General features: G+C 46.7%; 1 protein-coding gene across 2 annotated transcripts; it reads left to right on the top strand.

The window, feature by feature from the left end:
* Positions 1–3,130: 3,130 nt before the first annotated feature.
* On the top strand, positions 3,131–11,129 carry Rcvrn (recoverin). Of its 2 annotated transcripts, XM_021178195.2 has the most exons (3): positions 3,131–3,511; positions 7,734–7,845; positions 10,687–11,129. In XM_021178195.2, the coding sequence occupies exons 1-3, from the start codon at positions 3,131–3,133 to the stop codon at positions 10,800–10,802; spliced, it is 609 nt and encodes a 202-aa protein (XP_021033854.1). In that variant the 3' UTR covers positions 10,803–11,129. The 2 variants fall into 2 exon arrangements, 1 of the variants encoding a protein (XP_021033854.1); XR_015044865.1 differs by lacking the exons at positions 3,131–3,511; positions 7,734–7,845 and adding an exon at positions 9,757–9,817 and having other exon boundaries at positions 10,687–10,750.
* Positions 11,130–17,335: the final 6,206 nt, after the last annotated feature.

Here is a 17,335-nt window from a genome sequence, read left to right as displayed (position 1 = left end):
GAAAAGCAAGCAGGTGTGATCATGCGTGAGCCCATAACCCCAGTGCTGTGAGTGAGCCAAGACAGGAGGGGCACTGGGATTGATGGACACCAACCTAGCTCCAGGTTCAGTAAAAGACCCCCCTCTTGAAGAGTAAGGCACAGTCACAGACCAGGGCACCTGCATCACCCCTGACCTCTATGTGGATGCAAAGGCTCACATACGTACACATACATGCTCAAGACTGCACACATCACACACACATGCACACATGCACACATGCACACACACACCAAAACAATTCCTTAATGTACTATTTCAGCATTTGTTTTGAGGAGTTTAAAGATCTTGCAACATTAATCTGATCCTGGAGTGGGAAATCCACCTCCAACTCAAATTTTCCTCCTATGTGTTCACACCACAAGTCACCTGTGATCCCAAACAGTGTGGGGCTTTTACACCCACAGCCCTTCAAGGAGCAGTTATTGTGTAGTGGTCAGCAGCTGGCTGCCATCCTAGTGCAAACAGCCCTGACAATGTGAATGTCAGGGCTACAAAAAGTGTCAAACCCTACTGGCTAAGGGCCCTGTCCCCAAGACAGCCCTCACTTCACACAACCAGCCCCAAGTCCCCACCTCCATAATAAAACAAGGTCCTTCTGCAATGAGCATTTTCTCACCCTCCACCCTATAGGGTAGGGCAGTCCGTTGGCTACTTTCATGTCAACTTGACACAAGCTAGAGTTATCAGAGTGGCAAGCCTCAGTTGAGAAAATGTCTCCATAAGATCAGGCTGTAGGCCATCCTGTGGATTATTTTCTTAATTATTGATTGATGGGGGAGGACCCTGCTCGTTATAGGTGATGTTGCCATTCCTGGGCTGGTGGCCCTGGGTTCTATAAGAAAGCAGGCTGAGACAAGCCATGCAGAGCAAGCCAGTAAGCAGCACTCCTCCATGGCCTTGGCATCAGGCTCCTGCCCTGCTTGAGTTCCTGTCCTGACTTCCTCCAGTGGTGAAAAGTGCTGTGGATGTGCAAGCCAAACAAACCATTTTCCTCCTCAAGTTGCTTTTGCTCACGGTGCTCCATGGCAGCAATGGAAACCCTAACTAACACAAGCAGAGAACTAAGGCAGCCCATTCCTAGACAGAAATGCAGGGGAAGACGGGAATATTTATGTAGTTCCTGGGGATGCCTTGGAAAAGAGAAATCCCAGTGTGCAGGGTCAATGTTGTGGGGAGGACCAGGTAATAGGGTGGCATCAGAAGGGAGGGGTGGGGTTTGACTTCTAAAACTTACTATACACCCCAATAGTCCTCTAGTCTCTAAGGAAATAGCAGGGGCAGCCATGAATAGCGCATAAACACAACACCAAAATGTATCTAAATTACAACCCCTGAGACTACACTCAAATGACACATTCACCATTGCCAATGTGACAGGCCTTTCTGTCCCTTGCCACCTGCCTGGTCTGCCTGCTCACTCCTCCTAGGCAGCTTTATTCTACCTTTGTTACTTAGGAACAATAACACCAGGGCTTAACTTATAATAGAGACTCACAATGGACCCAGGTCCCCATGACCCAGTCTTGCCTTGAACACACCATAAGTAAACATGTATAGAATGTATCCAACACACTGAACTTTGTAACTCCGGCTTACCCACCTCTGTCTGCTCAGAACAGTCACGTTGGACAAAATCCCGGAAAAATAATCTCCTGTGGTTGTATAAGGCATGTTGTGGTACTGTGGTAAAGTCAAAACATTTAAACTGTGGTAGATTCAAAACATTTAGGTGAGCCTATAGTGAGTTTGGAGCCGTGTGTGTGTGTGTGTGTGTGTGTGTGAATGTATACATGTGTATCTGTGTGTGCATGATGAAAATGTGTGTATGTAAATGTGTGTATATGTGTATATGTATGAATATGTATGTACATATGTGTATGTAAGAATATGTGTGTATATGTGCATATGTATGTGTCAGTGTCTGTGTGTGCATGTATATGTGTGTATGTATATGTGTGTGTCTGTGTGAATGTACATGTGTATCTGTGTGTATGTAAATGTTTATATGTAAATGTGTGAATATGTGTATGTGTGTATATGTGTATATGTATGAATATGTGTGTATGTACATGTGTGTATGTGTCTGTATGAATATGTGTGTATATGTGCATATGTATGTGTATGTTTCTGTGTGTGCATGTATATGTGTGCATATGTATGAATATGTGTGTATATATGTGTGTGTGTGTGTGTGTGTCTCTGTGTGTGAATGTATATGTATGTGTCTGTGTGTGTATGTAAATGTGTGAATGTGTGTATGTGTGTATATGTGTATATGTATGAATGTGTGTGTATATGTATGAATGTGTGTGTATGTGTGTATATGTGTGTATGAATAGGTGTATATGTGTGAATGTGTCTGTGTGTGCATATATATGTATGTATGAGTATGTATGAATGTGTGTATGTATATTGTGTGTCTGTGTGTGTGTGTCTGTGCGTGTGTGCACACGTGTGTGTTCAGCACCTTTTCCAGCCAGTTTGAGCTATTTTGTACTGTTCTTGCAGTGGCGATAACAACCCACAGAACACAATCCTTCCCTATCTGGCACTTCCATTCTGGCAGACAGTTTGGGGTTTCCCAGCAAGCGGTGAGGAAGGAGCCATCAGAGAGTGAGGGATAAAAGGCCTTGCTGAGAAGGTGAAGTGTCTAGGCCCAAATGTGACTGCGGGAGGATTAGAAAAACTCCCATGCAGTGTAGGTTAAGTGTTAGGGCTGCCTTTAGACCCTAAGCTCCCAAACCCCTGCACTATAAGGTCCCATGGGTACCCCTCAGATGGGGAAGACAAACAGCAAGCAGTGTGGCTCTTCGGGGGCTTAAATGCCGAGGGTGCTTGGTTCAAGGGTCCCTCCTTGTTCCTTTCTTCTCAGCAAGCTCAAGAGAGGTAAGTGGCTGCTCTTGGCTCTTTATTTTAATCTCAGGAGGGTTCTGTGCCCCTCCTCCCTCCAAGGACTGGGCAGACCTGGCTGCAAATCCCCCCTAATCCATCAGCACCTGGGTCTCCACCCCACAGCAGCACACAACCTTGTTAGCCAGGAGACCACACTTGTCCCTCCCGCCCCCCGCGGCGCCTACTCTCCCTCACCATGGGGAACAGCAAGAGCGGTGCCCTATCCAAGGAGATCCTAGAGGAGTTGCAACTGAACACCAAGTTCACAGAGGAGGAGCTGAGTGCCTGGTACCAGTCCTTCCTGAAGGAGTGCCCTAGCGGCCGCATCACACGGCAGGAGTTCGAAAGTATCTATTCCAAGTTTTTCCCGGACTCCGACCCCAAAGCCTACGCGCAGCACGTGTTCCGCAGCTTCGATGCCAACAGCGATGGTACGCTGGACTTCAAGGAGTACGTGATTGCTCTGCACATGACCACGGCGGGCAAGCCCACGCAGAAGCTCGAGTGGGCCTTCTCGCTCTACGATGTAGACGGCAATGGGACCATCAGCAAAAATGAAGTGCTGGAGATCGTCATGGTCAGTGTGTCTCTGTTCCTGCTGCCTGTGCGGGATGGGGAGGAGGCTGCGGATGGATGCCTTGTAGCCCAGTGGAGTGGGGACCAGCCAGGGCTAGGAGAGACAGGGTGGGGAGGGGCTCCAACATAATGAGAGGAATAGAGGGCAGGCACCTCCCTAGAGTGTCATCTGCTTCCCAAAGAACAATCTGGGGTTTTCTAGTAAATACTGTTTAAAATTCCCCTCTCTTCCTTCCTTCCTTCCTTCCTTCCTTCCTTCCTTCCTTCCTTCCTTCCTTCCTTCCTTCCGTCCTCCCTTCCTCCCTCCCTCCCTCCCTTCCTCCCTCCTTCCCTCCCTCCCTTCCTTCCTCCCTCATCCACTCCCTATCTGTATTCTGCCCTGCCTCCTTTGTTGTCTTTCTCCTTTGACCCTTCTTCCCTCCTTCCTTCCTTCCTCTCTCTCTTGTTTTTTCCTCCCTCTGGTCTCCTCCCTTTCCTCCACATTTCTCCCTCCTTCCTCTCTTTCTATCTTCTTCTCTTCCCTTCCTCTTTCTCCTCTCACACCTTTTCCCTTTTTTCATTAAGTCTTCAATTTCTTTCAGCAACACACATTCAGATTCCATAATAGTAAAACACATACGTTTCAATTAGAAAGCAGAGAGAGGCCACAGTGGGGACACGAACTCTAGATCCCAGTCCTGATTGCGTTCACTTTCTAATCCTGGTATGGTGGACCCTTGGGCAGGGCTTCCCGAGACTCTCACCACCCAGGCTTTACAGATGAGGCTTCTGCTTCCTCTCCTTTCTGTGTACAATAGTTCTGAGTGTTTTTGGTGTCTCAGAAATAGTTTTATCTTTAATCTAATATATAAATGGTCTGTGAAATTTAAAAGATGATGCAAAAGAAAGGTGATGTTGCAGGCTAAAGACTGAAGTTTGTAACCAATGTACTTTCAATACATTGCTCAGTGCCTTTCCAGTATTTTAAGACAAATCTGGAACCCTGACATAGGAACATGTAATTTTTTTTTCTCATGACTTTCCAGTTACTCTCTTATCGTGAATATTTTCTATACCATCACAAATTCTTCAGAAACCACTTTTTCTAGCAGCATAGCTCAGGCCGCCCTCAATTTCTCAGCCTTCTTGCCTCTGGCTCCACAGTAGCTGGGATTACCAGTGTAAACCACCACAGCCAGGTTAAAAGTATATCTAAGAGCCCTTAAAATTCTACCCTATGGAAATGTTAGAAGGTTGCTCAAGCTGTTCCCATAATTTTAGACATTAGAGAACTTCAATTCCCCCCACCCCATGATGCCACTTACAGCCACTGTCTCCTGATTCCTCTTGTCCCTGCCACTTGCTTTAGTTTTCGAATTCCATTCCTGTTGGAAGGAACACTATTCTTCATATCTCGTCTAATTTTTGGTGCATTTGTAATCATGCTTTTACTTGCAGGATTCTTCCCCCCACCCTTATTAGGACAGACGAAAAACATGATAGCAAAGCCTGTAGCTGAGGGCAGATTAGGTCATCCCTGGAATAGGGGCCAACAAGTGGTACTCTCACTGTCTGGGGGCAAAGTCTGTAGAGCAACCTCCTCTGGGTTAGTTTTGGGGTCCCTGGGTGGCATGGGATGGGTACCAATTCAAAGCCACCTAAAGAAGGCTAGGTTGATGCTCTTCTAGAAATAAACGGAAGGAAATGAGCAGGGAGAGGAGACAGGGAGGAGAGACGAGGCTGAGAAGAGTGTGTGAGGCCTTGCTAGTCACCAAGTCACAGGGTCATTGTGAGAGCATCAGTCTGGAAGTCAGAAATGATGAGTTCTTGTACCAACTCTGACACCAAGCCATCATGTGAGCGTGGGAAATGCATATAAACTCCCTGGGTCCAGGGTGAGGCTTTGACAGTTCCTACGGCCTTTCCCAGAACCCTGAAGGCTTGATTCCCTCCCACCCAGCCACCAACCAGCCCTCTGTTGGAAGAGAGGTGGAACAGACAGCCAATCACAGCCAATATTTAGCCATCATGCCTGGAAATGGTGCCAGTGGATCAGAAAAGAGGAATTCTGGGAGTTATCTGTACTGCAGTTCATTTCATTTCTGGGGATGTGTGTGCTGTCTATAAAGCTGCTGCCCTGACCTACCAGGACTAATGTCCTTCTTGCCCTAGCACCAGTGGACAAGGGTGCCTCTTATGGCTGTTGATCTTCTGGAAGTCCAAGCTAATTTCACAGACATTACTATGCTTTTCTAATGCCCTTGAGTCTCCAGGGAGCAGGACCCTTAATCAGAAACTGCAGCCTCCTAGGACCTCATGTCAATGTACCTAACCACATCTTAGGATAAACAGCCTTAAGTGTCTTTGCTGAGTTTGACTGGACCTGGTGGTACTGAGCCAATAGAATCCAAGAAGCCTGGTTATCAGAAGGATAAGTAGGGGCCACCTTGTCCACTTCTCTGATTTCATAGACCAGGAGTATTTCCTTCTGACTTTATTCTTGATTGGAGAAAGAAGGGGCTGAGGGTGATCTATGAATCCAAAGCTCAGCCTTTCTCTGGATTTCTCAATGAGATGAAGGGCACCTGAGAGGCTTTTCCATGTTCTGAATAGACTTCTGCACGTCCTGGTCACATCTCCCTTCCCCTCCCCAGCCTAGTCTATGCTTTTCAGAATGTGATAAGCATCTTTGGGTATGATGCAAGGATTTAGGTTCTAGAACCGAGCTCTCTGGATTAGAATCTCTGCTGTCGTGGGTTAACTGTGAGTAAATTCGATGTTTCTGGGTTGATTTGTTGTCTGTAAAATGGGACCAATAATCTCCATTCTGTAAAGTTGCTTTTTGGATTAATCTTTTAAAAAATGCTTTTAAAAAAGTGGGAGTGTTCAATAGACATTAACCTTTTTGATCATAAGCCATCCACTGAAGAACTGAGCTAGCTCACAGACCTAGCCAATGCTGATGTTTGATGCTCTCAAGCCTGTAAGAGGCAGGGTCTGTGGTAGTAGCCCCAAACTCCAAACTCAGAGATACTGGTAACTATTATTGGGAAATTTCTACTTGTTGGGTTTTTTTCTTTTTAAACAAAATTGTGTTGTCTACTCAGAAAATTCAAACATTACATGAAAATGAAAATTTTCTTCCACAATCACTTTCCCTTTCAAAGGTCTCAAAGGTGCTGATGATGCCAGGGCCCTGCCCCCAGAACTTTTGATTCAGCAGAACATTTGGGGCTCCAGTAGGCACCTTGACTATAACCTTCTTGCCTTAGAGGGCACCTGATCCTGCAGGCTACTTAGGCACCAAGAAAGAGAAAGCATAATATGGTAGCCCAACAATGACCGGGGGCTTCCTTTTCTACACATCCACACTAACACTTGCCTATTGTCTTTGTGTTTGAGATGGGAGTGTTTGTAGTTGTGTAGAAGATCAAGGCTGTGCTTCCTACAAGCTAGAGATTTTAGCACTGAACCATGTCCCTAGCCCCATCTGACAAGAGACACAGACAAAACAAGCTTTTTCAAGAGTATCTGTCCCAACAGGTGTGAGGAAATAACTCACCATGGATTTGATTTCCATTTCCCTAATGACTGATGAAAGTTGATCACTCTTCAGATATCTGCTGGCCATTTCCCCTCCCCCCTTTTTTTCATTTTAATTTCTTTTTAAAGAAATGTCTGTCCCATTCCCAGTTTTTAATTCAGTTACATATTGTTTTGTTTGCTTTTGTGTGTGCCTGGTTTTGTTGTTTGTTTGTTTATTTGAGACAGTCTCACTATGTAGTCCTGGGCTGGCCTGATGCTCCCTGTGTAGACCAGGCTGCCTCTTTCATCCACGTGCTAGGATTAAAGGTGTGCGTCACCACCACGCTTCGGGTCATTTATCATTTTAGCATTGCGTTGTAGCTGTTCTTTAGATATGTTAGATACTAATCCCGTATTAAATTAATCCTTATCATCCTTGTAAATATTTTCTCCCATCCCAAGGTTATCTTGTTTTGTTGTCTCCTCTGCTGTGTAGAAGCTTCTTATGTTTTAGTATAATCCCAACAGCTCAAAAATCATTACCACGGCTGATGTCATGAGGCTTAGCTCCCTGTAAGAATGATATAGTCTGTGGCCAAAAATTGAGTCTTTAATCCATCTCTGGTAGATTTTTGTGTATTGTGTGAAACATGGATTTCTCAGGGCCACCAAGCCCTCACAGCTCCTTGTGAAGAGGTCTTTCCCTTGGTCTGCTACAGGCTATCTTCAAAATGATCAAGCCTGAGGATGTGAAACACCTCCCAGATGATGAAAACACCCCAGAAAAGCGGGCTGAGAAGATCTGGGCATTCTTTGGAAAGAAAGATGATGGTGAGCTCCTCTGTCTTCGTTATGTGGTCATTATGTCATCGTCTGATTTTACAGCCTCTGCTATTTCCTAGAGACCCCAGAAGCATTCCCTCATCTGGGTCACAGGGTCCAGGCAGAACTGGGGACCATGCTCTTGTCACCACACTTTGTCCTGGCTATCTTCAAAAGTTGGGAGCAAAGGTTGGCCAGGCACATCAGCAAGGGCTAGGTCTCCTACTACCCTCCAGGTGATGCCGGTGGTAGGGATATCAATAGACCTGCTACTCACAAAACTCACTCACTACATAGCGTTTGACAAAAAGAAGGAAAACATTGCTTCCCAGGTTGGCAGTAATCTAGTGACCCTCCTGCCTCAGCATCAGGAATATTATAGAGTGTCAGTTTGGGTAGCTTTTAACCCAGATTTGAGAACCACTAATGCAAAGTCTGCAGGCTCATTTACCATGTGTATGCAGTGGCAAGTTTGGGGGAATGCAACCATTTCTCTCCGCAGGATGCTTGCTCTCCAGAGGCTCCCTGCACAGGGAGTACACGAGAACATGGCACCTCACCCAGAAGAGACCTCATGACTATCTAGGAAATTAGTTTCAATGACCCAAAAACCTCACCCAGAAGGGATTTGATTCCATTACATTGCTAGAAATTTACTGGGAGGACAGACACCTCCAAGGGAGACTGGGGAGGGATCAAGGGGCTAGAAAAGTTCACATCATGGGAACCTGGCTCCAATCAGGGAATCAGGACAGGAATAGAGAACAGAGAGGAAGGACTGGTAAGAGAGTCCTAGGCTGTGGCACTCTAAGACCATTGCTGACAAGGTCCATGGGTGTCTCACTGCCTCTCAGCGTCCCTGGTCCACTTAGTAGCTGTCTGGAAGCAGTCTGTGGAACTTGAAAGAAGGATGAATTCTACAATGTGACAACTGGAGTTGTTGGGTCCAACACACACACACAAACACAAACACCACACACAAACACAAGCACCACACATACACACACACACATACACAAGACACACACACACAGGGGAGAAGGCAGACAGACAGACACGGAGACACAAACACAGACTGACTTGGTTCCAGACAGGCCCTACAGATTCATAGGCACATGGAGCTAGGATCATGAACTTGAGTGGAATGGACATAGCTCCACTGGGAGACAAGAACTGGTAAACAGTCCAGAAGTGCTCTTGCATTTTTCCCTGTGGGAACATGGAGCTTATGGGTACTGTTATGCAATGTTCTTTTATTTCTTTAAGAGATGTCTGCATCGGAGTTATTTAAAACCCAAAGTGTCTTGGTAAATACAACACAGCGTGGCTCAAGCACATCTGAGTGGCCAGTGCTAGCCCCTCATGTGTCCTCTGAGGCACACTCAGGATGCAAAACAAAGATGGAGATTAGCCATCCCTACTCCACAGTCAAGTAATGACATCATCCCTACTCCAAAGTCAAACAATGACATCAGAGGAAGTCCCTGGGGCAGGAAGGAGTGGGGTGAGGCAATCAGACACCCCAAGGGACTGCGGGGTCCATAGAGTTCCTCGTCCTCAGAGCCAGCTGTGTCTTTGAACACCCTTAAAGGTGAAGAACTCCTTCCGAGTTGTACCTAGGCACTCTCCTCGCTCCATCCTGCACCCAACCCTACTGACACCTGCATCCTGAACACTTGCTATCATGGATGCTGACTGTGTGAGATGGCTTCCTGACACTTCCTGACACTTCCCTTTTGAATTGCCTTCATTCCCTCTGGGTCTGTCCATGTATCAAGCTCTCTGCTACTTTTTGCTAATCTGATAAATGCTGCTGTTTGAAGGCTGGCTGTAACTTCTGCTGGAGTGAGGCTGGTGAGGCAGTTAGAACTTTGAATTCCAGATTCCACCACACTGACTTAGGCACAGAAGTATCCTGGATCCTAACCCTAACCAAGGCTAGGGATGTCCGAAGGCTGATGGAAATGGAATCAACACTATGGTACTGTGTCCACACTGCGGGCTGAGAATCATGAGGGTGGCCATGAACAAAGAGGCTGTCTCATCCTAGACTTCTTTCTATGTGGAAATGTCTTCCCACAAAACCTGGAGTTTCCTGACAAGCTTTCTCTCGCTCTCTTTCTCCTATGCCCCTCCTCTGCAATGTATCACATGTGCACAGTATCAAACATGCACAGTATCACACGTGCACAGTATCACACGTGCACACGCACATGCACACACTCTCGAACACCTCAATGGCTAGAGGCAGAGTCAGTCTCTCTCTCTCTCTCTCTCTCTCTCTCTCTCTCTCTCTCTCTCTCTCTCTCTCTCTCTCTTTTTCCATCCTCATCCCAAATGAAATATAAAAGATTGAGGAATGAGAGATTTCAAGCAGAGGAAGCAGTCATGGAGGACAGAGGTCTTGTCACCTGGTGTCACGAGGTTGCCTGGGTGCTGTGGTCACACAAGAGACTTTTCTGCAAGCCAAGATACCCATGGCATTGCCACTATCCCCTGCCCTCTCTTTGTTCCCTTGAGGACAGCTCCTACTGCTGCACTGGGAGTGTGATCCTGCCTAACTCATTCTAGGCTAGAGATATGGTGTAATTAGGAAAACATGTAAAAAGAAGTATTATAATCGTTGATGATTTCAATGTGTGATGACCAGAAAAACCAGAACCCTACCCAAGCAGAAGACATGGAGTACACAAGTGGGTTCTGGTATCTGGGAGGGTAGTGTGGGTCCCTGGGAATGCTATTTATTCAGTATTTTTGAACAGTTTTACTGGGTGTGGAGGTTGGGTATCACCTTTTATTTTGCAGCTTGAGACAGTCAGTCCTGACTGATGCTTCTCCCCCACTACACAGATAAACTTACAGAGGAGGAATTCATCGAGGGGACCCTGGCCAATAAGGAAATTCTGCGACTGATCCAGTTTGAACCTCAAAAAGTGAAGGAGAGGATAAAGGAAAAGAAACAGTGATGGGCACCGTTTGGGTCTTCCTCCCCCCACCTCACTCCCACACAAACACCTGCAGTGTGAGCATTGCAAGCATCAGCCTGCACACGCACACCCTGAGTCTGGAGAGGTGGGGAAGCAAACCTCTCCCTGCCAACTGAAGGTCCTTAGCAGGACACAATTCCTGCTTCCTTTTGTCTTCAGTGTCCTCCCCATCCTTCACACTTTACCTGTCTCCTTCTCCTGCTCAGGTAGTCCTGTGATAATCCCAAGCTTAGGGCGTAGGAGTCCTAAATATCAGCCCTGCTTAAGCTCCTTTGGGGATTGCTGGGTAAGCAGGTTCCAATAAATGCAAAAGGAGTTTGTTGTTGCGAGTGCAAGTCTAAGCCAGCCGGGGTGTGGAAGGAGATGCATGTGGCCCCTGAGTCCAGCTCTCCTGGGAGCTAAAGGTCCAGAGGGCAGGTGATGGATCTTGCTTCTTTTGGTTTGGTTTTTCAAGAGAAAGTCTCACCCCAGAGCCTAAGCTGATCTTGAACTCAGGAAAATCTACCCGCTTAAGTCTTCCTTGAACTAGCCTGACGAGCATGAACCTCTCCACCAGGCTGATGGAGCTTGATACCAGGACCAAGGTTACCATGGTGACACGCAGAGTCCTGAAGGGATATGTAGAACAAGAGGGACTGGCTTGTCAGAAATGGCCAGAAAAGATATTTCCAACGAAGTGATACATTCAGACCCACTCGTGGCAGACTGTAGCAGGAGATGGGTGGAAGGGAAAAGCTTCATCTCAGACAGAGTGACTGACAGAGACAGAGTGACTGACAGAGACAGAGTGACTGACACAGCCCTGGAAGCAGGAAGGGACATCTGTTTCTAAAGAACTGTGATCCTGAAATGACACGCCTTTGCCAGTTGTTAGAAAAGGTCTGTTTTTATAAGCAAGCTTCTAGCATGATGGATATTATCCATGGACAAGACTTGGGGACAAGGAGGTGACAGTGATGGCCAGGGTTAAGGGGTGACAGGAATGAAAGGACAGCTTCAGGAGGTGGCATCCTGTGGCTGACACCACATGAGAAAGGAAAGGAACAGGATGCCAATGGGCATGTGGCTGGCTAGATAGCAGTACCAGCTACCGAGGTGGGAAACCCTGCGGGTGGCATTGATTTCAGAGGATTAACAAGAGCCCAGCCTGGTTGATGGAGCAGTGAAGAATGAAGCCATTGATGCTCCCAAGGCCCTCATGGTGAAGACAGGAAAACAGAAGACATAAAGTCATAAAAGCAGCTTGCCCAAGGACAGCCGGTTGATTAGCAGAGGCTGGGCCAGTGACATGTATCAGTATGCATGGTTTTCTTGTAGTGTCAGGGCTGGGAACAATTAAGAATGCCTCACATGGCTTCTCTAAGACCACAGACACATTGTGTAGAAAGCCTACTGATTCTCCAGCTTCAAGTTCTAAGATGAGGTCAGGGAAATATATGGATACTCTGACCCTGTACACTTGTACACAACAAAGTGTACTTTGTTGGAGTATCTCCCTTTGCTGGTGTTTGGGGTGATCCTTTTAGGCTCCCACAATTTATCCATAGTGCTATCTCAACTACCACCCCAGAGAGAACAAGACAATGAGCACTTGGATGCTCTCTGTGTAAGTATTAATTTACGGTCAGAAGTATTACTACAGCTGCAGTATAGGTGAGAACACTGAGGCCAGAGAGTGAGAGTGGGACTTAGGAGCTATATACTAGAGCCTCTCTGATGATGCCAGGGTGCTCCCAGAAGTTTTGGTCCTGGGGATGCCAGTATCATGAATACTGTAGTGAAATAGTGGCACAACACACAGCACCACCACCTGGGCAGTTCAGAGATGAAGGAGTTATTGGGCAGAATTACCTGTTTAAGATATTTCTCTAGTGTAGAGATAGTGGGCCACCTAAGAGCTAGTCCAGGAAGGGAAAGGGGCCATTTAGTCTAGCCCATGGTGATTTACCAACTCCATCCAGGCCTCTTTCCAACCCTTTCTTGATTAAGCCTCCTGGTGGAATATGAGATTGGGAGCTCCTTATTTCTATCTGAGGTCTGGGACATCACTGTCACTTGAATCTAAAAGAACAGGCTGCCTAATCATAGAGTTTTTATGCCTCCCACAGATTCACCAATAAGGCCCTTAGTGCCTGGTGCCATTGCTTTCCCTCGGCACCAGATTTCCCGCTACAGATATGGTTATAGGACTCTCCATGTGCTGCAAAGTCTTCTGTAGAAGAGTCTTTTCCACTAACTCCATGGTAGAAATGACATTTATCATGAGAAACAGCTTTTCTAGATTGGTCTATAACTTTGTTACACTCATCAGGATTAGACATCATCCATGGATCTACAGGGTGATGGATACCTAGATGTTCCCACTTTTGACCTCTGTGAAAAATGCTTCTATAGATGGAAGTAGATGTCTAGGTTCTTGCTTCCAGACTCGGGGCACTCATTCAGAATATCTGCAATCAGATTCAGTCATGCCTGGGCTTCTGCTTTTAAACACTGGGCATCCAATCAGAATATAGGGCATCAGATTCAGCTATTATTCTGTTTAAAAGGTTTCCATACAAGAAGTGGGAGCACATGGCAGTACTCCCGACCCTCGGGAAGTTGATGCAGAAGGATTGTAAGTTCAAGGCCACAGTGACTACATACTGAGTTTCAGTCCAGCCTTGGCTACATAGCAAGACTGTTTTTAAAAATTAAATTTGGGAATGTTGGGTAAGGGTTGGGGGTGGAGGCCGGAGGTACAGCATTTGCTTAGTATGGATAAGGCCCAGTTGCATCACCTAGTGCCAGAAGGATTGGGAGCAGCAGCCTAGACCTACAGGCAACAAGCGCACTGAGTGATTTAAGGGCTAGCTTGGAAAAATGACATCTGACCTATGCTTCTGGCCAGTTCAAAAGGACCACACACTTTCTTGCCACTTCTATTCAGAAACAGTACAAGAGATTCCCCAGGCAGGTGGGAGACTTGCAGCTCAATGAGAAACAGGGAATGGACAGCATGAAAGCAACTTAAATGAACTTGTATTAATCAGTAGCACAGCAAGAGGGGGCACTGTGGGAGGATGACTCCATTTGCAGGAGGAGGTGGAGGAAAGACATTTACAAATGCATTAGGAAAACCTTTCCCCATTCCTGGTGAGATCTTGGGTCCCTTGCTTGCTCTAGGCAACATCTGATGCTCCCCAGAGGCACTTTAACCCTGTCTCAGCCAATGTATCTGAAGCCACTTTTCCGCACCAGCCCTAGCCTGGGCACATGCCAGGAAAGCAAGGTGAACTCATCATTCCTGGAGCTGCCTGCCCAATGACAGGGCAAAGACAGTTGCAAAAAAGGGGGAGGGGGAGGGGAAAGGACATGTATTTTAATATAAATTCTGGAACTCTAGATACCCAAAACCCTTGATTCATTATGCACTTGCTTAATGTCTTTGCTTCTGTTCCCACCCAGCTGGGGATAGCATACAATGTAAAGAGACACCAAAAAGCTCCATAATTGGGATACGAAATACTTTAATGAATAATATTTTAATGCAGTCGTTCTTCAACACCAAAATCACTGATAAAAGGAACACGTTATCAGCATTGTAGACAAGGTCATGGTTGAAATCTATGCTGGCATTCTAGGGCTTCATCTTCTGCACACTCTTCCCTACCCTGGTGCCAACATCCTATCCTTAGAAGTAGCCTGTGGACTCTAGTTGCTTTTTAAATATTGTATTCAGTTACAACTTATTTTATCACTGAGATTATCAGAGGTGACTGACCACTGTCAGTGGCTCACCCTTGTCCTGGTGACTGACAACTATCAGTGGCTCACCTTAGTCCTGGCCTTGCCTCCAAGTCTCCTTATAAAGAAAACCAGATGAAGTCTATTATGGGAAAAACTTGTATAAGGAGATTATCCATGGACACTGTCTAAGTTCACATATAATGGAATGTCTTAAGTTTCCTTTGCTGAGCTTGGCAGCTCTTTTTGAGAAGTCTCAAAGCAGTATTTCTGTCTACTGCAACATACTTCACCATGGACACATACCCAACCCAGACAATATACCCCACCATGGACACATACCCAACCAAGACAACATACCCAATCATGGTCACATACCCAACCCAGACAACATACCAAACTATGGACACATATCTCGCCAGGCAGTATACCCAACCATGGACACACATACACCTTGCCCACTAAAAAAACATCACTCCTTGCCAACTGCACAATGTTTCCACAAACAGTTCCTCCCTCAGTCACCTTGCTTCCTCTTATCTTGTGACTTGTGTAACTGAGCCTGGCCTTGACTGGTTGTCCCTCTTCAGCCTCTGTAGGTCAGGTCAAATCCAGCTTATTTCCCATTGTCACAAAGGCCCAATGAGTCTGGCAGCTATAGAGCCCAGGGCTTCTTATGCCACCTTCAGCAAGTTCACACTCATACAGGGCTTCCCTCACCTTATTCCCTCACCTGGGCTTTAGTACCGATGTAGGATGAAGAATGGATTAGCCTCTTGGAGCAGGAAATCTGACCAACAAAGGATCAGTGGTGAACTAAGTATGGAAGGGGAGTCCTAACCCTAGAAAGGTAGAACAAGTGAACTGGTAGAAGTTGAGTTCATGAGGACAGGTGAAACCAGGGTGAGGAGAACAGGACCAATGACAACGTTCCAAAGGCTTGCAGCATCAGAGGCCAAAGAAGTAACAGTATGGCGGTGGATCCTCACTGTCAGCTTGCCTGCTTTTAGAATCACCTAGGAGACATGCCTTTCATTGTGCCTTAGGACATTTGCAGAGAGGCTTACCTAAGCAACAGCATCTGGCTGCTGCCTGACTTCCTGGTTTGCCCAGGTTTGCCACCAGCCTAATGGACAGCCTGGCTGCCTCCCCACCAGACCACAGCTTTTGATTCCAAGGAATACCTCCCAGAAGATTCTGTTGCAATGAGAATGCTCTCTTATCAAGTGGAATTGTCAGCCCCAGCTGACCAGAAACTATAGACTGGGGGGGGGGGGGACTCAAACGACCCAAAGAGTCTTCGCTTCCCTCTGAAAATCCACAAGCCAGCCCTCCATCAACTGTGTTTCCCTCAACACTAACTGTCCAGCTCTTGCTAAGCTTTGAGCACTCGGTGGCTTTTCCAGCCTGAGGTTCCAAACACTTCAACAATCCTCCCCAGAACAGCATGGCCAGGCTTGTCCCAACAGTAGCCCACTCTCTAGTACCAATTGCTGTCCTGGTCTCCTTTCTTTTGCCATGATAAACATCACGACTGAAAAACAAGTTGGGGAGGAAAGGGTTAATTTGGCTTACACTTCCATATCACATTCCAATCACTGAGTAAAGTCGGAGTGTGAACTCCAGGAGGAGCAGAGGCAAGAACTATGGAGGAATGCTTTTTACTGGCTTGTTAATCATGGCTCACTCCGTCTGCTTTCTTACATAACCCAGGACCACCTGCTAGGGGATGGCACCACCCACAGTGGGCTGGACTCTTCCACATCAATCATTAATCAAGAAAATGCTCCCACAGACCAGCCTACAGGACAACCTGATGGAGGACAGTCCTCAGTTTAGAGTCCTTCCTCCCAGAGATGTTTAGGTTTGTGTCAACCTGACAAAAGCTTGCCCACATGCCTACAACACTAACATTGGCCTCATGAGCCACCTCATGGTCCTACAGCTCCACTAGGACTCTTCTTACCACCATGCCTTCCCGACCTTGATGGACTATGCTCTCAAGCTATGAGCCACATAGCAGTCCCTCCCTTAAATTGCTACGTTGTTCAGCATTTGGCCACAGCAATGAGGACAAAAAATAACACATAGAGTATGATGACATTCAAACTTCTGTCAACCCCAAACAGAGCTGAGATGGAGAAAGGGAGATGAGACTTGACAGAACAGGAAGAGAAGTGAGGAGGAGAGGGGTCTGGGGAACAACATGGGGTCACACCCTGTCCAAGGAGAGTGGTGTGCCCCAGGTGAGCAGCAAATGCAGAGTAGCTGCTCCCTCCAGCCTGCCTGGGTTTTACCAAGGGCGAGGAGTTTCCACAAATGCTTGTCCAACTCTTCCAATTCTTGGTCCTCATCTCAGACTTTCTCTCTTAGAATATTGGCTGTGATTCCCCAGAACTTGATACTTTAAAGCTTCCTGTGGGGTTCCAGTGCACCCTACTTCCATCTCTAGAAGGAAGCCATACACCATGAACGGGAAGGAGATACAAACTGAACCCTATTTAATAAATGAGTTTTCTTCATGGTGCGTTCCACTCACTTGAATTTAGGGGAAGGCCCCCAAAACCAACGGACATTCTGGAAAATACACGTGGTGGGGGTGGGGGTAGAATGTCAAAGGTAGGAGGGACTGTGGGCATTACACAGACTCACTGATACAGAGCTTGATAACCCAGGAGAAACTTCACATCAAAATGGGGATAGTGAATGGAAAGAGGAGGACCCTGGGCTGAGCAACCTCCTTCCTAGGGATCCTCAGTTGCCAAGCTGTGGTGATGGACCCTGCC

Source organism: Mus caroli, unplaced genomic scaffold, assembly GCF_978045245.1.
Source record: "Mus caroli unplaced genomic scaffold, Mus_caroli_1 scaffold_13, whole genome shotgun sequence".
Classification (NCBI taxonomy): Eukaryota; Metazoa; Chordata; class Mammalia; order Rodentia; family Muridae; genus Mus; species Mus caroli.
Note: the sequence above shows the minus strand (reverse complement) of the source record. Positions and strands in the feature narration are given on the sequence as shown.

Coding starts and splice junctions, on each gene's coding strand:
- Rcvrn (XM_021178195.2), top strand. CDS start 3,131: ATGGGGAACAGCAAGAGCGGTGCCCTATCCAAGGAGATCCTAGAGGAG. Junction 3,512..7,733: donor AAGTGCTGGAGATCGTCATG/GTCAGTGTGTCT, acceptor GGTCTGCTACAG/GCTATCTTCAAAATGATCAA. Junction 7,846..10,686: donor CTTTGGAAAGAAAGATGATG/GTGAGCTCCTCT, acceptor CCCACTACACAG/ATAAACTTACAGAGGAGGAA.